At 40.2% G+C, this 23,663-nt stretch overlaps 1 protein-coding gene across 5 annotated transcripts in view; it reads left to right on the top strand.

Annotated features, from left to right (window-relative positions):
* Positions 1–23,663, top strand: part of SLC44A3 (solute carrier family 44 member 3) — a 96,772-nt gene that overhangs the window by 66,616 nt on the left and 6,493 nt on the right. For all 5 annotated transcript variants that reach the window (XM_079981366.1, XM_079981367.1, XM_079981365.1 and 2 more), the window contains 8 exons: positions 4,899–4,992; positions 5,508–5,677; positions 7,061–7,150; positions 7,820–7,944; positions 9,553–9,739; positions 12,188–12,353; positions 19,286–19,442; positions 21,171–21,254. In XM_079981366.1, coding sequence (XP_079837492.1) covers positions 4,899–4,992; positions 5,508–5,677; positions 7,061–7,150; positions 7,820–7,944; positions 9,553–9,739; positions 12,188–12,353; positions 19,286–19,442; positions 21,171–21,254 — 1,073 coding nt within the window. The remainder of the gene's footprint in view (positions 1–4,898; positions 4,993–5,507; positions 5,678–7,060; positions 7,151–7,819; positions 7,945–9,552; positions 9,740–12,187; positions 12,354–19,285; positions 19,443–21,170; positions 21,255–23,663) is intronic.

Raw genomic sequence — 23,663 nt, 5'->3', positions numbered from 1 at the left:
AGATTCAAAAAGGCAAACACACATTTAAAATAACATAAAAAGTACAATGGCCAAGCTCCAAGAAGCTACTTTAGACGCACCAAAGGCTTAAGGTTGTCAAATGGAATTTTCTTACTCATTTCCCTGGAACGACAACCCCCTGTATGCAATTGCACTGTCTGCTTTCAAAACTCCTCTCAGTTTCAAAAGCAATTTGGAGAAGAAACATGTGCAAAGGTCTCTTTGGCATGCAGAACTACATGCTTAGGTTTTGGGGGTCTTTTTTGTATTTTGTCACACCATTATTATTATTATTACCTACCCTTTACCATAAGGTCTCAAGACTAGTCACAGCAATTAAAAAAGGTGCTGTGCTGATCCCGGGGGGAAGGTTACCGCAGGCGTAGTCAAAGTCCGGTCCTGGGTCACTAGCCTGGAATCAGTCCACAAGGAGCGGGGCGAGGTCCGAAACAGGAAGCCGGGCGGGGACAGGAGCACTGAAGAGTCAGGTCTGGGTCCGGGCATGAACAGGAACTCAACAACGACGTTGCTCCCACAACCTGGGACCGGGCCGACTGGCCTTTACCTGTTCTGAGGCTAGGGGCGGTCCCGGCCCCCAGGAGACCCGCCTCTCTTGGCCTTAAGGCGAGCACTCCTCCTGGGAGCAACCAGTTCCCTTCGCCTCTCTGCCCTGAGTCTCTGCAGTTCAGGAGAGGCTAAAGGGTTACTGGGCCCAGGGGGAGACTCACCTGCAGGCACTGAGTCCTCAACCACCTCTGGAGCCAGAGTGGGATCACCTGGTGCCTGCTCCTGAGGATCTAACACAGGTACAGGCGCTTCAGAATCCAGGCCCTGCCCCAATTCAGCCGGCCCTGGAGGCGGGGACTCCTGTGCAGGCTGGGATTCCTCTGGTTCAGCCTCTGAATCGGAATCCCAGGCCATCACAGGTGCATTAAAGAGTAAAGGTAAAGGTACCCCTGCCTGTATGGGCCAGTCGTGTCCGACTCTAGGGTTGTGCGCCCATCTCATTTAAGAGGCCGGGGGCCAGCGCTGTCCACAGACACTTCCGGGTCACGTGGCCAGCGTGACAAGCTGCATCTGGTGAGCCAGCAGAGCACACGTAAACGCCGTTTACCTTCCCGCTAGTAAGCGGTCCCTATTTATCTACTTGCACCCGGGGATGCTTTCGAACTGCTAGGTTGGCAGGCGCTGGGACCGAGCAACAGGAGCGCACCCCGCCGCGGGGATTCGAACCGCCGACCTGACGATCGGCAAGTCCTAGGCACTGAGGTTTTACCCACAGCGCCACCCGCGTCCCTAAAAAAAGGTGCCACCTTTTTTTAAAAAAAGGTGTCACCTAAAAAAGGTGCATTAAAAACATTTAAAAACAAATTACAGTGACAAGAATAGGGTAGGTCTTAAAAATATATATATCAACTGCCAAAGGCCAAGGGAAAGAGGTGAATCTTTAGCATTTGATGAAAACAATGCAATAAAGATGTTGGACACACCTCTTTGGGGAGGAAATTCTACAGTGTAGAGCTGCCACAGAGAATGCTCTCTCCCAGGCCACCCCCTCATCACACTTATGAGGGTGGTGGAACTATCAGGAAGGCCCCTGAACCTGGCTGAAGGGTTGTTGTTTTTTTATTGCATTGTTATTCTGTTAACTAGAAATACCAGGAATTTGAATGGGGAACCTTCTGCATGCAAAGCATTTGCTCCAGCACTGAACTATAGTCTGCCCTTTATCTCTAATGCATCCCTCTCCAAATGTCCTTTGGTTGTGCTGTGGTTATTTCTCCTTTGTCCTCTTTAAAGGGCAGCAATTCGCTGTTTGTTTGTACTACTTTATCCCATTCATATGACTTGTATCTTTGTGCCTATGATATTCCCCAGCCCCGACAGTATTTCACTGAATAAATGTTGAATAATAGCAGTTGTTGTAATAGTAGTAGCACCAACAGCAGTGGAAACCTTCAGTTTTTAGATAATATTCCTCCCATGTTTTGTATGTACCTTAAGAACTATATAATGATATTTATTTACAGACTTATATAAACAGTTTAAAAATACTCCCAGGGCTGCTAACAAAAAAATAGTTAACCAGATACAAAATACAATACAGTGGTACCTTGGGTTACAGACACTTCAGGTTACAGACTCCGCTAACTCAGAAATAGTACCTCGGGTTAAGAACTTTGCTTCAGAATGAGAACAGAAATCACGTGGTGGTGGTGTGGCGGCAGCGGGAGGTCCCATTAGCTAAAGTGGCACCTCAGGTTAAGAACAGTTTCAGCTTAAGAACGGACCTCCAGAACGAATTAAGTTCTTAACCAGAGGTACCACTGTACATAAACATTAAACAGAAAAACAGTCAAAGCAGCAGAAGCGTTAACAGCCATTAAAACCATCAGCTAAAACTACTGAGATAATATGCTTGAAAGCCTGGGCAAGTACAAAGGACTTCACCTGGTGCTGAAAATACATCAAGTTTCTTGTCAGGTGATGGGCAGAATGCGCCACCTCTATGAGGAAAGCTCTTCACTTTGAGGGTGCCACAACTGAAAAGGCCCCCTCTTTAACCATTGCACCCCTAACTTTGAAAGGTAGAGGGATTGAAGGAGAGACTTTGAAGATGCTACTATCTTTTGGGGAGGTCATTGTGTGATTGGAGTAGGTGGTTCTTTAGACACCCTGAGTCCCAGGCTACTTAGGAATTTATAGATAAGCACCAGCACTTTGAATTTTGCCCAGAAATTGACCAACATCCAGTGTAGTTGGCTAAATTGATCTCAGTATGCCTGATTAGTTTATATTAAAGCAAATACAAAGAAAGAAGGGGTGCAAAACCATTTTCAATATTTTCCCTTCCACATTTTTTCTACTCCCCTACATTGGTTCAAATTGTCAGGAAGCCTGATTTTAGTATTTTGACAATTCTGAATACTGATAAGATAGAATCCAGGCATTCTTTGCATGACAGTTTTGTTATAACGCAGCATTTTTGCCAGCAAAGGGATTGAAGATAATTCAATTCTTCCCCCTTTTTTTTGTTTTGTTTTTTGGGTTTTTTTATGAAGTTAAACAACTAATGTTTTTGGTCTCATTCTAATAATTTTAGTTTAGTTCTTAAAAAAACCCCAGTGTCTTAGTAAGCTAAAATAATGTCAGCACTCACATTTTTGTGATGAATATATTGCATTAGTAGCAATTTACAGCAGTTCCAATTTTAAAATGTTCCAATTTACCTAAGAAATGCTGCAACATTCCCTGCTGAGGCTCATATCCCATGTACAGATAGCAGTGATAATGGTGCGATCATATATAGGACATTAATGATTTTTAAAACCTGGCTGCAAAGCATTTCCCATATTTAAATTCTCATGTTTACATTGTCTGTAAGGACAATGTAAACATGAGAATGTTAGCTCACTGGAAGGACAGATCGTGAAGCTGAGGCTCCAATACTTTGGCCACCTCATGAGAAGAGAAGACTCCCTGGAAAAGACCCTGATGTTGGGAAAGATTGAGGGCACAAGAAGAAGGGGACGACAGAGGACGAGATGGTTGGACAGTGTTCTCGAAGCTACAAACATGAGTCTGACCAAACTGCGGGAGGCAGTGGAAGACTGGAGTGCCTGGCGTGCTCTGGTCCATGGGATCACGAAGAGTCGGACACGACTAAACGACTAAACAACAACAACACATTGTCTGTGCCTATCAGTACTTTGACAGATTTTAAGCTCCTAACAAATTATGCTACATTATTGTAGCACAATGGAATTACCTTCTCTCCTCTGCTCCAGAGGGTTGGGGAAACTCCCAGAATAGATTTAGGGGTGCATGGAGGGAGGAGTGGGGTAAATGTTTCATTGTGCAAGGAGAAATCATTGCACTGATGGAATGTTCACCTAAGCTCTATGTTGAATACATTCCAGCATGATTCTCAAAGTACCTTAGTATGGATCTTAAAGTTTTGAATAAGAAATTGAGGGGGGAAAGGTGCCTAACATATGGCTTCATAATGTCCTGATTACTTTTGTGGATCTGAGTATATCCATCCTGCAAACTTTAAATGTGTGGTTGACTAGATACATGTTTTAGAATGTGATAGTAGAAGTAACTCTTAGAAATAAATCTATTATATTAACAGAATACATTTAGAATGATGAAATAATGAGATTTAGATTGTCTGTTAGGTCCCACAAAACATTCCAGAGGTGACTTACATATAGCAAATATGTATTTTAACTGGTGTTTACCCCAAGAATCTCCTGATCAGACTGCCGCTGTGTGCTCTATCTGGGACTACTGTTGAAGATTGCTCAAAAGCTGCAGCTGATGCAAAACTCAGCTGCTAGATTGATTTTGGGTGTTAGCCACAAGAAGCATATAACACTAATTGCCTGTGAGACCCATCAGTTCACAGCTTGTTTCAAGGCTAAATTCAAAGGACTACAGCCCACCTTTAAAATCCTTTAGAGTTTGGGTCCAAGATGCTTAACATAGCATCCCCTCCCATATTTATTTGATTGCGATTAGCAATCCAACACATTTAGGTTAGTGGAGAAAGCTTTTTTGGTAGTGGCCCTGCATTATACAACCAATTGCTTACTGAAATTTGTGAGATTCAGATCCTTGGCCTTTGTAAGTAGGCTTTAAAGACATATTTAATTAGACAAAATTTTAGTAACATGCCTATTTTGCTTTAGTGGTTGCTGTTTTCTTCTTCTACTAATTGTTTAATTTTTTATTGCATCTTAGTTTCATTGTAAAGTTCTTGCTTTGTTATACTGTGTGTTGTAGTGGAAGGTGGGCTATAAATTTTCTAAATAAAGCTAAGTTGCATTCACATCCTTTCTAGTTTCTTTAAATGATAACCAGAATGTTTTTTTATGTGGGTTTGTTCTCTGTAGGTTCTTGCCTCTGTGTTTACAATTTGAATGTTACCAGTTGTACATATAGTTTCAAAACTGCTGAGCTTTGTCCTGCCTTACCAGTTCCGCCAAGGTAAGGAATAACATGAATAATATTTTGCCTAAATGCTAGTTTTTCATTCAAAGCAATCAACTACTTGTTTATTAATTTCCGAGTTTCAAATCTTGGGGGGAAGATACTGCAGTTTGAATATTGTTTCTAATTTCTGCCTGTTTCTTTACTCAGTAATTCACTCAAAGTAAAGAGGTGCACTCAGAGACGGCATAGGACTCTAGCCCCAGTCACCTTAGTCTTTTGTGAGGAAGGGTTTTTCCTATTCTCTCCCCATATAGATAATTATATCTCATTAATCAATTTAATAAAGAAATATGAAATTTAGAAGATACTCCAGATCTAAACGTCCCCAAGTAGTCCACGCATGCAGAAACCTCTATAATGCCAGAAGTTAAAAGACTTCTCTTTGGCAATACATTGCCACAGGGTATATTGTAGGTTCAATGAGTACATGGTTCCCCTTCCTCCCTAAATTTAACACTGTGTTTGAAATGCTAAGCCCAATGTCTTGTCTGTCTGTTTTAACCTTCTAGTGTGTCTTTCCCATTGTTTAATCGATGTGTTCCACGAAATGCTAAGTGCTATTCCCAGTTTGCTTCTGTACTGATAAATGTGGTTAATGAAGTGGATATTTTTCATCGGATTCTGGGTGGGATTATGGCAGGAAGAGATACAGTCATAGGATTGTGCTTCCTTGCACTAGGTAAGCTAATAGCTTTATTATATATATATATATATATAATATCATTGCAGCATTTCATTTAAGAAGTGAACTGCATTTATTATAATTGTAGTTGAAGTTACTGAGTCTTATTTAGTATTTTGCACTATATTGCATGTACTTGTTGGTCAGGTAAGAGTTAATTGCGATAAGAGGTGAAATTTCTTGAAGACCTCTGTGGAAGAATATTCTCTAATACTGGGTTTAGTTATAGAATCCAGTGATGTCTGCCTGATTAAGCAACAGATCTCCACTTGTACACTAGGACTTCCCCTTCCTATCCTACACACTCTAGGCTCTTGCATGTCCACCAAATCTAATCTAGCTGTTCCCCAACCTTCTGGAGCAGATGTTGGGGATGTAGAAGGGTTGCAAAGTAAAGGAGAGGAAGGAGTTGTGCACTTTCACACCTAGAAATCTGCGTGAACAACATGGATGCTACCCTCTGTCTTGTGTGGAATTAATATGACTCAGTGGATTGCAAGAGGCATTTGAGTTTTTATTTTAAATGATTATTGCAATACAGAAAAGACATAAAGTTGCTCTCCTAAAGCAGTCCTTTCAGAATTTACTCTTTATTGCTTTTTCAGAATTTGGCAGTCAATAAATTCAATGTACATTATTAATCCTTCATACTTATAACCCTCTGGTACTGTTGTGAGCGATTAATAAAGAAGATGTGGGAATTATATAGGACAGTATTTTGCTTAATATCTAAAAAGCATTAAGCAGACTGCCTCAGTATGAATGAGCAGCTTGTGAAGAACAGAAGGCTGATTGTGGATTTCTAGCACGATCAACCAAGAATGAATATTGCACATAGTAATGTGGCACTGATTTGGATGGGGCATTGAAGCAGCCAGAATGCCAATTCTGTATGGCATCAACAAACATAGAAAGCAGGGTTACAAGAGCTGTCAAAATTATTAAAATCAAAGGCTGCAATCATGCACACAGTAAGGCTGCTTAAATTCATATGGGTTTATTGATAGTTTGGCAGTGATATCTGCAGGAGCGCTGTGAAAATCTCTAGTCACATCTAAAATTCCCATGTAAACCATTTAGGCTGCAATCCTGTACAAACAACTCCCCGTTTGCACTTGGGTTGTGTTCTGGGTCATTCCGTGTGTAAGCCTGTTCCACTTCCCCTTCCTGCCCCACTCCAGGGCCCAAAACAGCATGCGTGCTGGCGGTCTTGCGTCAATTTGGACATGCGCAAAATGGTCACTGCCTGTACATACTTAACTGGATTAAGGCTGGTTAAACTCAGTGGGGCTTAATTCTGAGTACAAATGCATAGGATTGCGTTAGTAGTCAGCTTGATTAACAAGTCAACTATAGTAACTTTTTTTTCTCCACTTGCAGCATTCTCTATAATAATCATGTTAGCCTTCAGATTCATCAGCGTGCTTGTGATCCATATTTTTCTTACACTACTTATCTTTGGATTATTATGTGAGTATTGATCCTTTGAGTATTTTCATATTTTTGTGTGCATCTATATCTATCTGCTAGGATTCAAATTACCATGTGCAGTTTCACATGTATGGGGAGGGCTCTTAATTTCCCTCCTTAAATGCCTCCTCTTCAAAAGTGCCCTCAAATTTCAGGGACCCTCTAGAACAGTCTTTCCCAATTGGTCGTCCGTGGTAAAGGTAAAGGACCCCTGACAGTTAAGTCCAGTTGCGAACGACTCTGGGGTTGCGGCGCTCATCTCGCTTTATTGGCCGAGAGAGCCAGTGTACAGCTTCCGGGTCATGTGGCCAGCATGACTAAGCCGCTTCTGGCGAAACCAGAGCAGCACACGGAAATGCCGTTTACCTTCCCGCCAGAGCAGTATCTATTTATCTACTTGCACTTTGACGTGCTTCCATGGTACATACCCATTAACTATCCAGGAAATTCTGTTACATAACTTTGAATCAGCAAGAGTTTAAAATCAAAGGCCCATACATCAACACTTTATTTCAAGCTTGCGAGTATAATTATATATTTTTAAGGCCACCATTTGATGCCAGTCTGATTTTTCAGTTTCATGGGTGCTGCAGATAAGGCAAGTATACCTAGGTAGTTTGTGTCTTTCAGATGAAATAAATAATGCCTGTATTCCTTTATTTGTTCTAGTTGTTTCAGGAATCATGTGGTGGCTGTATTATAATTACACCAATGAGCCCAGCATAGAATTGGAAACAGAAAAGGAAAACATGAAATTATTGTTTGGATTTGCTATTTTATCTGCAATCATTACGGTAAGACACTTATCACATAGTCATTAGCATTTTGTGGGAAATTTGTTAGCATGGGGTAAGGTGGGGCTACCTCAGATGTATGTGATAAACAACTGGAACGCTACAGGTAATTTAATATTTTTGTTTGCAAAAAGCACCTCATGTCTCCATCTGCACTGTTGCAGGTCTCTGGTAGACAGAAATCAACAACTTCATTGGCCTGAACAAGCCACTAGAGCAGGCATAGGCAAACCTGGCCCTTCAGATGTTTTAGGACTATACAGTGGCGTAGCGTGGGTTGTCAGCACCCGGGGCAAGGCAAGTAATTTGTGCCCCCTAACCCGTGGATTTGTGCCCCCTAACCTGTGGATTTGCGCCCCCTAACCCTAACCCCCAGATGTTGCGCCCGGTGCGGCCGGCCCCCACTGCACCCCCCACGCTACGCCACTGGGACTATAATTCCCATCATCCCTGACCACTGGTCCTGTTAGCTAGGGATGATGGGAGCTGGAGGGCTGAGTTTGCCTGTGCCTGCACTAGAGACCCCTGAAAAACTTTCTTCTCCAACCGCCACTCAAACAGTGAAGACTGGGAGTAGTGGGCCGCGCATGCTTATGTACGCATTCTTGCATTTCACACCTGCAGACATGTGGAGGCACATAGCCCCCTGCCCCAGCTGATCTATGCAGATCAGGCAAGGATTGTGGTTATCACTCTCTCTCCACACACCAAATGATCCATCTGATGACTGGAGAAGGTGTGATTTGCTTCCCCATCAGGGTGCTTGGCTGCCTACCCCAGTGCTAGGACTACTTTATTTTTTTCCACGTTTTGCTGCTGTCAGTCAATGGGGCCAGAAAAAAATGCTTGGCAGAAATAAGTAATTATTTCAATGGGACCCGCACGCAACTAGCTTGTTCTAGACTCAACTCCGCCGTATTATATGGCCTAGTGTTGAATGTGAAATGACACATGCCACAATTAATGGAGCCATTTGCAAGTTCTAGTTTATGATTTTCAGAATTCAGTAGTTTGGTATGTTTATATATTGTTGATAGTATTACAGTAGAATTAAAGATCACCATTTGCTATGCTTATATTCATGTTTTGTTGTAGTAGAGGAAAAAGTATAGAGCTGCTGCATAGATGGATTGTAGCACTGTGTATTAGGCATCTGTGAGACATCTTCAAATTAGATCAGTGTGGATTTGGGGGTCTTAAGAGCCTGTAAAAACATGTGAGAATCTCATACACTGGCATACCCTGTTGCTGGCACAAGGTGGCATGCTAGGAGAAGCTTGTTCTGTAGTTTTGAGTGTACCTTTGCAATTTTTTTTTAATTTTTTTTTTTTTGCAGTACACTGTTAAAAGCTGAACCTTTTGCTGCACAAGAAACGGTTCTGCAACAAGGTGCAATTTTGTGTTCCAGTAGTATTATTTTTTTACCCATAGATCTGACAGGCCTCTTTTATTTTATATCTCTGCTTCTGCTAGGGTTGTTCTGTAGGAACTAGAAAAAAGTTCCTGAACCAAGACTGAATGATCTTAAAATCTTAATATTTCTCCATCCCAAATGTTGTTAATTTGTTAACTGAAAATTTTTAACGTATTATTTTTCCTTTTTTGTAGGTTATTCTCATTCTCCTGATACTGATATTAAGGAAGAGAATTCACCAAACTATACAGCTCTTTCATGTTGCCAATAAAATTATTGGCAACGTCCCTTCTTTGTTCTGCCAGCCTATTTGGACGTTTACAATACTTCTTTTCTTCTGGGTGTACTGGGTGGCTGTGTTACTTAGCTTAGGAACTGCAGGTTAGTAGACTTTTTTCCCCTGTGATACTAGGCTATATCAAGTATTTTCTGTTAAATATACACTTTTTGATGGTGAAATATACACATGAACGTGAATGTATAAGTGTGTTTTTAATTTTTTTGTATTTTAATCATAGTTCCTGATAAGTAAAAGGTAAGTCGTCTGGCACATTACTGAGGATATAGAATCCAATCACGTTAGATCCTAAAAATAATATTTGGTTTGTGTTGACTTTGTAAAACAGCCTTGTTTTCTGCTACAAATGCTGTACCTGCTTGGCTCTGTTTTAAGAATGTATGTTGGATATAGTTGCCACAAAGGTGCTGATGTGTATCATACAACCATTTTAGGTATCAACTAGAATTTATCCAACTCTTCTTAAAGCATGTTCTGGGCCATGTGGTTTTATTTCCTGTTTTGATTTGCTGCTCTTGGCACCATTATAAAGGTCAGCATTTCTTGGCAAAACTGTTTTTAGTTTTTCTTAGACACATTTTAAGGAGACTTGGGTAGTTGTGACCTTGAGTTAGAAAGGCAAAGTTGATAAATCCATGTTGTAGCTTATTGTTGAAACAGCACAGTACAATAAATGTACAGTGGTTTGATTTAATGCACCACACCTGCTAAAGAAATATTTTGCTTCTGCTGTAGAAAAAATGTGGAGAGAATAAAATGTGTGCAGATGGCAAGTAAAGTAATGAGGAAGATTACAGCACAGTAGCCTGATTTGCGTCTTGCAGCAAGTCAAGCTATGGCTTACTGGGACCACACAAACATGAAGGCTTCTAGAAGGGGAGCTTGCAGCCACTTCATTCCTTCCATATATTTATTGTTCGCTGGCCATGCTGAGCTGAACTCAAGGTTTGGTTTAGCATGTCATCCAAACCTCAGCTTCTGTGTCAGTTCTCTCCTCGCTATCCCTGAGGTCTGCCTGCAAATGAGGCCAATATAAGTGTCAAATCAGAGGCAAGATGCTAGAGGCATCATTTCCCTTTCTGTGGAGTGTCGAAAAGGGTGCCCGTTGTTCTAGCTGTCAGTTTATATCTGTTAATATCTGTACAATTTTAACACGCAAGCTACAATCTGCTTTGTAGAAGTAAAAACAAGAAAGAGTCTTGTGGCACCTTCAAGACTGACCAATTTATTATGCTACCTTATTGTGTCTGCTTCAAAAGACTAACATGGCTGCCACTCTGGAAAGTATGTACAAGTTGTTGCCAAAAGATCAACTTTTGTTTTCCTTCACCTTTAAGTGACAAGCGAGCAATTATCAGATTTAATTTGGCCCTGTTCAAGCTGCTGCAGTGCAAAACATTAGCTTGACGTAATTGCTGCAAAACTAATTCAGTTGACATCTGTGTGTTTTAAAAGTCTGCACATAGAACAGCATTCCTGGACAAGGTCACAGAGTCGAGTCTCAGAATTGCTCCTCACTCAGCAAATATTTCCATTAAGTACTCATTGTGCTGTATCAGGTGTCAATAAATTCCCCTACTCCATCTGCAAACATGCGTTGGCATGAGATAGTGTTAAATTGCTGGTATATCCCTGCCCATTAATGTTAAGTGTTGCAATTGTGTCACATACAAAAATGAGTCCACTTTCCTGCCTAGAACTGTCTGCCCTTTACCAGAAAATTTCTTCACCCTGCTTTTCTAGTCCAGGTGACCACTTTCAGGCTTCCTTGAAGAGTGGAAGGCCTTAAATAAAATAAATGTTGGCACAACCTTCTACTTATAAAGAGTCCTGACAGGTTTGAACAGCATTGAAACGTTGAATTCCAGGCCTATCATTTCCATGCAATAAACTAAATCATTAGCAAATATTTACAGAAGGCTATCAAAAGTACAACATTCTAAGTGGAATGCAAGTCGTGCTGTGACAAACATTCCATCTGCGCAAGCATTTCACCTTGCCAGAAGGAATGACCCCACAGTTCTCTCCTGCATACTGTTCTCCTGACCACTCTCCCAAGCCAATTTCAGGGAACAAACGGGATGTGGGGAGGAAGAGGGGAGCCCTGTTGCACAAGCAAAAGTCTTTGTACAGGGTTTCTTCTGATGGGGGTTGCTGGGTGAATCCCACCCTCTGCACATTGTGGCTTGTAACTATTGTTTGCAAATATGTGCTAATAAGAAAACGTTCTGGAGAATAATGTATAACTGATTCATTAGCCATCTTCAGGTGCTCCAATGTGGCAACAACAGCCCAAAGTCATCCATCTTCCCACTGCTCTCAGTTGGGCCAGTCCACCAGGGTTTATATATTTATAATTCTTAAAAACCCATTTAACAACAAATCAGCTGAATATTATATATATATAAAAAAATCAATCATGGTTAGAATAGTTGAACTAAGGAAAAGTACATTAGATTAATGTCAACATTTCAAAAAAATAAATTTGTTTGTCGAGTCATTACATTTTTGTGTGTGTCTTGAATTTGCAGGCAATGCCCAAGTTGTTTCAAGAGGTCAAGTGGAATACAATATTCGGTTTGGCATTCGATACATGTGGTGGTACCACTTAGTTGGGCTTATCTGGACAAGTGAATTCATTCTAGCATGTCAGCAGATGACTGTGGCTGGGGCAGTGGTTTCTTACTTCTTTAACCGGTATGTGCGGCATTTATCTTCTTGCCAGGAGTTTTATTTCTTAGTCTTTATTTTCAATCTGTTGTGAAAGAAATTGTTTTCTTAAAAAGCCACGGATGGTTGGACTTTGAAAGCTAAGGCTACAGTCCTACACTCATTTATTTGCCTGGTAGTAAACTCAGAAATTACTTTGAGTAGATATGTATTGGAATGCAAAGTTGGTTATTCTGACATTGTTAGAGAGGAACTGCAACAAGAGCCACTGTAGCTTAGTTCAGTGTTTCCCAACCTTGTGCCTCCAGCTGTTTTTGAACTACAACTCCCATCATCCCTGACTAGCAAGACCAGTGGCAAGGGATGATGGGAATTGTAATCCAAAAACAGCTGGAGGCACAAGTTTGGGAAACACTGGCTTAGTTAACAGACTGTAAACTAAGTACTTTTTATTTCAAATGTGAACTAGAAAGAACTGTGAACTAAGCAGTTCTTACTTCGAATGTCACTACGGTATGAACTTAGTGGCTGCATTTGAACATAATACGCAACCATAGCTTAGTGCTATGTGAGTGGTATTCGGGCTCATGCACTCTCCACTCATCTTCTCCAGTGTGTCTGTGGAGGAAATCACAAGTATTTGCTTCAGTTTTCGTTTAATTGTAATCTTTCACTGTATGGTTAGTTTTATCTGTTGTTTTTCTTAACAAACCAGCTTCAAACTATTGTTCACGATCTTGAATTGATTAGGTAAAATCATAGTTCAAACTAACTTTAGTTCCTGATTGACAAACAACAGTTAGTGGGAAACTGAAGCAGATTGTTTAAGCTACTGTTTAGTGTTCTGTCCAAACCAGGGTAGTATTTTATTTTAGGCAGGCTACTATCTCTCAGCCTTGGTGTGGAATAATGAAACTGAACTACTTTGCTGGCTTGTTGTAATGATTACTGAGATAATGTGTGTGAAACATGTTGAACTCTCTAAAGTGATACCTAAATGCTTTGTAAGCGAACTGTGCACCACAGGTCTCTTAATCACGTATCTATGAGAGTAACTGTGAAGGATAGGGCCATTGATGTACGTTCTAGAAGTACCAAGGCAGCTTTAGCCAGTGGATGAGATCTAACATAACATTCACACAAGGAGTCAGAAAGCTGATGTTGTGCAAGCAGAAGCACACAAGCTTAACTGTCATGTTGCACAACCCTTATTATTATTATTATAATATATATTTCATAAGTGCAAGACACCTATTGGAATCAGCGGAACGAAGCTTCTACTAGCTGTTGTGTGAGCAGGCTGCCATAACTGGATACCCCATGCCTCCGGCACCAATAAAACTGCAATTCAAGCAGTATTTGTTCTGTTTATCTCAGAATGGACTGTCTAATAGCCGGAATTCAGTCATTCCAGAATAATTCATGTATTGGCAATCATTTGTAAGCTGATTTTCCACTTCTCTCTCCTTTTGTGAAGGTGTTAATCAACCTTCAAATTGTTTGCACTTCAAAGCTATAATTTGTGTCATTCTGTACAAATATTATCTTTAATGACCTCTTAACAAGAAGTTACATTTTGACAAATAGTTTATTTAAACCCTTTATTTTCGTGAAATTAGCAACTCATCCTCTATTACATTCATAAACTTTCATTTTCTACATGCCATACATAATACTGTTCTTCTTGCAAAGTGATATGTTCTCAGCTGTCTGAATTAATTTAGATCCCATATGAGGGTAGCTTGTGCAAGCAATTTTTCATACTTTAAAAACCTGTCTGGCTTGTGCAAGCTTGTCTCTATGTGTGAGGCTGATTTGTTGGGTTATGCCCATTGTCAGTTTCATTTTACATATGATTCATTCTTTAAATTTTGAATGTTCCCAAATGTTAGTGGTGTAATTGCTGCTTTTTTAAATCCCCACTCATATAATGGAATGAGTGCTTATTTGAGGAATGTTGCCTTTGGGAAGAAAGAATGCTACTGGCATTGTCAGTTGTGAAGTAAGGTTGAGAATGGTAGGTGTTTTTAGAATATTCTTGGAGGTATTTGTATTCATAGTAGTTCTTCCAGCACGTTTTTCTCCTTAGGAAAATCACTGTGTGCTGATTTCAGTAAGAATTTGTTTCAAAATATTGCATTTGTCTCTCTACAACATATGTACTGGTCTTACATCATACTGTTGATGACAGACTGGGCCACTAGGGGGCACAAGAGGCACATAGACTAAGCCAAGGCTCTGAATCCACCTCAGAGCCCATATGGGTCGCCTCACAATATTTCTCAAACTTGGGTTTCTGGCTGTTGTTGGACTACAACTCCCATCATCCCTGAACACTGGTCCTCCTAGCTAGCGATGATAGGAGTTGTACTCCAACAGCAGCTGGGGATTCAAGTTTGAGAAACACTGCCTCAGGGGACATGCCAAGAGGACTCTCCCTCCCTCCCTAGCACCAAGGGAAGATTTTTATTGCAGATGAGACAGAGGAAGAGAGAAAAAATAAACAAAATTCTCCTACCCATGGTTTTTCCAAAAGGACAGTGTGAGAATTATTATGACCCTTTTGAGGGTTTTAGAGGCTAAGGAAGAAAGAACACACTGTGGTATTTTGGGAGAGAAACTGAGGCAGTGAGAGGGAAGATTTTGTAGTCCATGTGCACCAGCACATGGCACTTTCACTTATAAACCATGATTTAGCAAACTAGGTCATATAGAAATGACTATAAAAAATAGTCATTTCTAACACTGTTATATTACTCCATTCATCCAATTTGACCCCAGTTAATAGTATAGGTCAGGGTTGACTTAATTCATGCAAGCTAGAGATATTGATTTCACCAGTCCTTTCCCAAGGGTAACAAGCATGCCTTCTCTCCTCGCACTCTCCCCTTCTGATAAAGTGCACCACTGTGACCTTCAGAATGGCTTTGTTCCTTTGGCGCATCTCTCAAAGCAAGAGCCATCCGATGAGAGTTGGTGTTTGTCTGCTCTACACTGTTTTCTCTCTTATAATGCTAGATTATGTATGCTAGCATTGAAATTCATGTATTTGCCAAGGAGAATGAGCCACCCTACAGTGTCGGTCCCTCTTCCTATGATTTGCTTTGCCAGCACATAGAGGTATTTAAACCAATGCAGCAGACTAATGCGTGTAGAAAGATGAAGCAAGAATGCTATCACACGCTTTTGGGCAGTAGTACGGTATGTCACAAGAGCTTTGTTTATCACATTGCGTGCAGAGCCTTTCCCTTTAGCTAGTAAGCATTTACAGGAACTAGAGCAGCCTTTACCTCAGCAAACCTGCTTCCTCACTACACAAAGCAATCTATTAGGCACTTTGCAGTCTCTCCATAAGCGGAATTAAAAGTGGGGAGGGTGGAGAGTTGTTTCAGCTGGATTAGCTTCACAGGGGTCGTCTGTTTGACCTGAAACTGTACTTTGCTTTCTTTTATTTTAGATAGAAGATGCATTCTTTAGAGCTGTTCATAATTTAGTAACAGATATACAGCTTCCTCTACCACCTACACTTTTATGATTTGTGAAAGCAGAATTCAGTATTTTGAAATCTGCCTTTAAAAAGAACTTCATATTGAGAGGTTGCATTTTAAGCTTCAGTTTATGATGAGTAAGGATGCAAATTCGGTACCTTTAAATGAGTGGCAGCGCAGCTGAGTGACTAATAAGTGGGTATGAGCTGAAATCCCAACTCAGGCCTAATTTCATTGGTTGACACTGGGGAAGTCTGTAAAAATGGTAATAATATTCTTGCTGTTATTTCATGTTTATTTCGAATCAGAAATATATAGAAGGCAGCAAAGGATTGTTGGAGTGATAGTAGTGGGAAAGAGATGCATTGCTTGCTTCTCTTTCCACTAAAAAAAATACAGTTCCTGAAAATTGCTAGACCATGTCTTAAGATTGTAAAGTTCTCTGATGCTATGGAATGAGATACCTCATACTTGTATTTCACAGAGGAAAGGGAGCTTCATTTTACAAATTTTTAAATATATTTTTATTATGTAGACAAATCCACAGTCAATTTTGTGAGTGTAGATTATTTTATTTACCGTATTTTTCGCCCTATAGGACGCACTTTTTCCCCTCCAAAAATGAAGGGGAAATGTGTGTGTGTCCTATGGGGCGAATGCAGGCTTTCGCTGAAGCCTGGAGAGCGAGAGGCGTCGGTGCGCACTGACCCCTCTCGCTCTCCAGGCTTCAGGAAGCTATCCGCAAGCCTTGCACGCCCAGCGGGAGTTCCCGCGGGCTCCCAAGGCTTGCGGGCGGCAGCCTGCAGCCCGGAGCATGGGCGCCCTCCGGAGGACGCCCCGTGCTTCGCGCAGGTGTCCGCAAGCCTTGCGAGTCTGGTGGGAGTTGCCGCCAGGCTCGCAAGGCTTGCGGATAGCAGCCTGTTCTGGGGGCTGGGGTCGGGGGAAGCTCAGGCTTCCCCTGCCCCAGCCCCGCGGCTGGGGGGAAAATATTTTTTTTTATTCATTTCCCCCCCAAAAAATGAAGCGTGTCCTATGGGCCAGTGCGCCCTATAGGGCGAAAAATACGGTACTTTATAACAGCACAAGGGACAGGGCACATGCCACCATGAAACTATCTCAGCAAGCAGGAATTCAGCTCAGAAAATTCATGTTGTAAAAGTGTCTGCAACAGCATCAGGGGTATCTTCTTCTCTTAAGAGTCCTCTTAACAGCTGTGTGGTACTGCCCAGTTGAACTTAGCCCAATGCAGTAACCATGTACCTCCACTGCCCAGTACTAACTCAGCATTCTTATTAGATGACTTCAATTTTTTCTCTGCAGTTGAGTGACATTGTTTGGGTTGATATACCAGTTGATGACATTTCCTGAGCCATATTAGCTTTACCAGCTGTCTCTTATCTTGCATCTTTTGCATTTTTGGTTCAATCTTAGATAAAAGGAAAGTCTTTGTTCTGTTTTTTGACCTGCTTAGAGCCCATAAAGCCACGAAACATTATCAGAGCCTGTTCTCTTCAGTTTTCCTTGGCTGGAACCAGGCAGTTGAAGAATTTGTTATAGACTTATCCAAACACACTTCAAAATTTACCATTTGACTACATTAATGAACACACTTTAGGTAATCTTACAGTAAAAGGTAATCATATGAATACAATTCCTTCTTGTGCTTTCAGTAAGAAATTAATTATTAATAAATGCATAATACTTGCTTTTTTGCATGTCAAATGCTTGGCTAATATATTTTTAATATATTCTACAGTTATATTTTCTCTAGGTGTTTCACATGTAAGCATTTATGAAGAGACATTTGATTAAGCTAAATTCAAACCGAGATAAAGATCTATTTCAGAAACATAAGAACGATGACTTTTAGAAAGTATGTCAATGTACTTATTTTACATAGAAATCCAGCACTTACCCCCAAACTGTTCCCCTGGCCTGAAGAGCTGAAATGAATGCATACCATTTTCCTGGTATTTCCTATTGAAAATAATGTGGTGCATGCATATATAAATATAGCCTTATAGCTGTAGTGTAGCTATTACTGTGGAAAGGCTGTAGGGACTGTATTACTATGATACCTACCTAGGCTGACGTGGCTATGTCTATTTAAATTCCTGCTTAGGTGAATATTTAATAAAAATATATTTACAGAACTTCAGTTTCATACTTCACCCATTGGCTCTTGTTCTTTTGCGAACACTGCTCCTATTTTGTAAAGGTCATGGCAGAAAACACTTGAAAAAGTGAACATTTTAAAGTGTGATTCTCATTTCATTCATTCTTGAGGCTTGTTTTGGATTCATATTAATGCAAGCTTGAACTCAAATAATACTTGAGAAGTTCTGTTAAAATTGTGTCCTGTGATTCCCATTAAGCTCACCTTCAAAACCCAGCTCACAGAAATCTATGGTTTGATCTCTTCCCCCCTCCCCATCCATTATAATGCTACAGTCAATCCTAAGCAGTAAAGTCCTCATTTCACCATTAGCAGTACTGCATACCAGTTTTATAGTTTTTCAGAAAGGAGGCCTAATCTTATATTTAATAACTGAAGAGAAGAAGAATTAGAGTTTATAATGAAATGGCAAATAGGGATTAATCAGATTAGTGTGGGGGGAAAGAGATTAGCTAAAAACTGTATACTACAAATTTCATACCGGCTTTTCCTTGTTTAGAGCTCTATTAAAATCTTCTCCAGTTTTTAATTATTTGTTTACTTACAATAATTAGACTCCTAATAAAAAATGTTTCCAAGCGGGACACAGCATATTAAAAACAGGATACAATTCACTAATCTTAAGGTCCTATAGAATAGAATCAAAAGCAGAAGCACTGTTTCCTGAATGCTTGCCCGAGTAAAAGCGTTTTTAATATGGCATAGGCAGTTGTAGCATATCAGGAGATAGTGTGTGCCATAACACTGAATGCCCTCTTATGTGTCCTTATCTATACATATGTGCGTTTCTGTTCTCACTGGGGGCCACACCACTCTTTTTGCTGGAAGCAGCAGATCTGTTTACTCAAAAGATGGGTTCTCCTGTGCCCATCAGATTAGGGAAAGTGGTGACCATGCAAATTTCCCCAAGGCTCTACTAAGCATGTGAAACTGCATTTTCATTCAGGGAATTTTATGCGTGTGAAGATTAATTTCCATAGAGTATTCCACAGTGTATTATTCAGAGAATAGGATTGGATAGCACAGTTGTTTTGAGTGGTTTGTAGCCCCCAGCACTGTCACATACATAGTGGAGCTTCTGGAATGGCAGGGTTGAGAACATGTAAATTATAATGGCCTTAAATATATATGCATCCAACTTGATGGCACGTGGGCTCAATTCAGTTTTTCAAAGGTCAGTAGATACAGGACTTCCATAATAATTGGTTAACAAACTATGAGATGCCGATCCTAATAGCTATATTGTGTTTCGTTTTATTATCTGTGTAGTTTTACATGTTGTTTTTTCGTTCTAGAAATAAAAGTAAACCACCAAGTCATCCAGTCCTGTCTTCCATATCAATTCTTTTTTGTTATCATTTGGGAACAGTTGTGAAAGGGTCCTTTTTGATCACAATAGTGAGAGTCCCAAGGATTATTCTATTGTCAATTTATAGCATCCTGGAAAAAAAGGTAGGCTTGTACTTTAGTTTTGTAATGCCATCATATAGCAGTTAATGCATCAAAGAGCAGAAAGTAATGATATCTGAGCATCATTTCCCGCTCTTGTATTTATTTTTTACTTATTTATTGAGCTTTATAGCTCAGTATCATCCCGATTCCAAATGTTCACATCAGGTTCCAAAGTTCAAGACACAACATTTCCATTGTGCAGTCTTAAAAGTCTCCACCCCTTGATGGCTTACCTGTAAACTAGGGGTGAGGAACCTCTGACTTGTGTGCCTAATTAGTTCCCCACCCCTGCCTTCATCTCTGGAAACCAACCTAAACAGACAGATTTTGACAAAAGAAGTATTTAGGGTTTCATGGATTAAAACTGGAACTTTGAATTATGACTGTGAAGATAGTATGGAGCTAGTGGAATTATAAACACTAAAGTAATTCATTTTCCTCACACACCCTCCTTAGGCACTAAGCTGCCACATTCTGAAGAAGCTAAAGCTTCTGAATAGTTTACAAGCACAAGGCCATTTTGAATGTTGGGGACTGTTCAGGAAAAGGCTGATGGCACAAATCAAGAAAATGCAATGCTTATTACAGGAATTAATTTTAGATTTAATTTCTAATTCCCAGCATTTTTATTTTTAAAATATCCTGAATCCTTTAAACATTTTATTTACATTAAAATAATAAAAAAATATTTTTTTGTTCTGCTCATCTCTGTCACATAATGTAGTTATTAAAAGAGCTTTTCTAGCTTTTATTTTCCTCTTCTAAAGGAGAATAAATAGTATTGAATGACAGTGGCTTTTGTGATCTGTGCAGAATGTTGTAATAATGTAATACATAATTACATAATAATACATTGGAGATCACTGCATAATTGTAAGACTAAGTTTCCCAGAAAGTCTGTGTTATGGGAATTTGATCTACAAATGAAGGAGACAAGATGCTGCTAAAATGTCTGGATCATACCAGTGTTTCAGTAAAAGTTCTAGTGATCTTTCCTATACAGAATGTCCTACTTTACACTGAGACCCTGTTTTCGGGTATCAATCCCAAGAACATAACAGGCTATCTAATACGCTGCTGCTGCTTCTGCTTCTGCTGCTGCTGCTAGTATAAACATTTATTTACTGCCTGTCTGAAGATCACACCCAAAATTATGTTTCTTATGGTCCACAGAGCTCCATGTACTGTACAACTGTCCTATAGGTTTTGCAGTTGCAACAGCTTTCTGTTGGAAGGAATTCCCCTTCTCCCCCCCCCTTAAGAAATAAGACAATATGTAGCTGCCTGGGTGTCAAGCTGCAAACTACCGTATATTTGCTAAACACACAGCATTAAGCCTTTCTGTTTCTCTATTTTCTAAGCAGATGGAAGCTTAACCAAAATTATTCACAGGCCTGATCTACATGTCTTGTTAAGGCACAGTTTGTCTTAAACCATAGTTTAATTGTGAATGTGCCTCCCCCTCATACATGGTCCTGCATTGTCTCGAGGAAGCCATAATATGACTTGTCATGTTGTCCGAACCCATGGTATGTCTGTTTCAGACAAAACACAAGAAATGCGCCAGGACTAAACCAAGAACATAACACAACAGAGGTGGTAACTACATAGCTGATGCAGAAGTACTTCACACTGCTTTCTGACAGTGGGTGTCCTGGAAAAAGGAAAACTTAATTTGCAAATATGTTTCTGGCTTTGACAACTAATTAGTGCTGTTCCCCACTGCAGAAGAATACATGTGCAAGATGCATATTCAAATGCTGCTGTTGCTGTTTCTGGTGCCTAGAAAGAGGCCTAAGATGCTTAAACCAGGTATGTTATATCAGGTGAAGTTTTGTATAGATACTTGATTTTTTTACTGCAAAAAATCTGAATGAAAATTGAGGTTTTTAAGGAAAATACTTCAAAAGTTATTTAATTTTTACTTGCTCAGTTTAGCATTGGTTCAGAAATGCTAATTCTGTTGGTCACTATCACAGCTGTATATTGTGACTGGCATGTTTGTCACAAAAATAAGCATTATCTACTACTATGGTCTTTGAGGAGTAAACAATTGTGTGCTTGGTTGATGCTACCACATGAGATTTTTGTGCATGCTTCGCTATCCTTAGAGTCTGTTGGCTCTCAAAGCAGCTACAAGACAGATTAGTCCCAAGTTAGAGATATGACAATTAGTTTATACTTATCAGCAATCTCTATCTTCATATGTCCTTCTTGTTTTTTATTATGTTAAATCTTTGATGATATAAGTTATGAAAATGCATTTTTGAATGGGTGTTTATAGGATAACTGGGTGGTTTTGCTACTTAAAATTATGCTTGAAATTATTATATAGAATGTTTTCTTAATGTTTCCTTGACACAATTATTTTATGGAGTTACGTAACTTCTCTTATCTATTTTGGGCTTTTTTTAAAAAAAAAAAGAAATGTGAAATATTGTATAATAAATAATCTGTAAATGCAAAATTGTAATTTCATGAATTCAGTCTGCTAGTCATACTAAATATTTAGTATCATCCTATTTTTGATGGTTTTAAGAAAGAACAATTAAGTCTAATCGGAAACTTCTGTAGGAAGATCTCTCTTATAGTCAGTCTCCTAGTTTTCCTCTAATTACCATCCCATTTTTTCATACCTTGCTGTTGTGGATTTTTATTATTTATTTATTTATTTTGCAGTAGTGGTAAATTGAGGTTGTTAGGAATTGTAGTCTGGAGGATCTGGAGGCAGCATGCTGGTGAAAGCTGCACGTGGATATGTGTCTCATTGAATAATTAATTAAGCAATTAAGCAATTTTTATTCTCTCTCGCCTTCAGCAAAACTGGTCTCATGGTAGCTACACACAACTCTGTGAGATAGGTTAGTTAGGCTGAGAGAGAGTGGCTAGCTAAATGCCACCCTTTGAGCTCTGGAGTTTTCAGCCTAGGTCTTCCTAATCCTCACTGTGCTATTGATTAAAGTTCAGTAAGATGGCACACAGATTATAAATGATGTACCATGCTGGAGCTGTGGTGTGTTGTCCCTGGATATAGGTAGACTACTTATGACAGGGTAGGCAGACTACAAATAGGAATAAAAGGGTGTCTGAATGAGCTGAACTATTATGTACCTGGGTTGGAACAATTCTGTATGTGGCGTGGATTGAGACCAACCAGATTGTATGAGCAAACCAAAGAAGCTACCATATTTTTCGCTCTATAGGACGCACTTTTCCCCTCCAAAAATTAAGGGGAAATGTGTGTGCATCCTATGGAGCAAATGCAGGCTCCTTGGCTTCAGCGATAGCAGCGCGAAGCCTCCGACCCCTATCGCTCTCCAGGCTTCAGGGATAGCTGCCTGAAGCCTCCGGAGCGTAGCGGGACCTCGTGCTATGCTCCAAAGGCTTTGGGTTCCTTTTGCTGAAGCCAGGAGAGCAAGACTTTCCTGGCTTCTGCAGAGAGGGAGAGCTGCGCAGCCCCCTTCAGCGAAGTGGGAGGAGAAATGGAAGGGGCTCCATTTCTCCTGCTGCTTCGCTGAAGGGGTGCTGAGCAGAGAGGGGGAGATTTTTTTTTCTTGTTCTCCCCCTCTAAAACAAGGTGCGTCCTATGGTCGGGTGCGTCCTATAGAGCGAAAAATACGGTAAATACAATCACGTCTGACCAGCTTGTTTTTGGCTTCTTTTAAAAGAAGATTTTGTTGCTATGGCTCTCCTCTTTTCACTGAGCTCATTTTTAATAGAGTCCTAGAATGGAAGACTGAATTCAGCTGTTACACAAAGTTGCAATTATTCTTCAGAAGCAGGAAACTTTAGGGCTTGGACCTGTGCCACAGGGCTTTTCTCATGAAGCTAACAGGTCAGTTTTTCCAAGACCCTTGACATTCATTCTGTGTTGTGAAGTACAGAGGGATGTTTTTCCCCCCAAGTACTTTTTTTTTTTTTTTGTCTACTGTGCTATTTCAAAATATGTAAACAATCCCATTCCTTATTTATCTGTGAGAAGTATAGTCTTTGGTTCCCAGGCACTGGAACATAGGGGCTGAATTTCTTCTAAAAGGGAGTTGTAGGATAGTCACTTATTTATTTATCACCTTCCACACAGATCTCAAGGCGCTGTGCAAAATACAGTAAAAACAGCTGAATAACACACACACACACCAGTAACACCCCAACACGGGAAATAACAGCAGATATATCAGAGACCTATTCATCCAGCTAGGAAAGCTTCTTAGAACAAAACTG

The sequence above is a fragment of the Podarcis cretensis genome (assembly GCF_951804945.1).
Source record: "Podarcis cretensis genome assembly, chromosome: 6".
Classification (NCBI taxonomy): Eukaryota; Metazoa; Chordata; class Lepidosauria; order Squamata; family Lacertidae; genus Podarcis; species Podarcis cretensis.
Note: the sequence above shows the minus strand (reverse complement) of the source record. Positions and strands in the feature narration are given on the sequence as shown.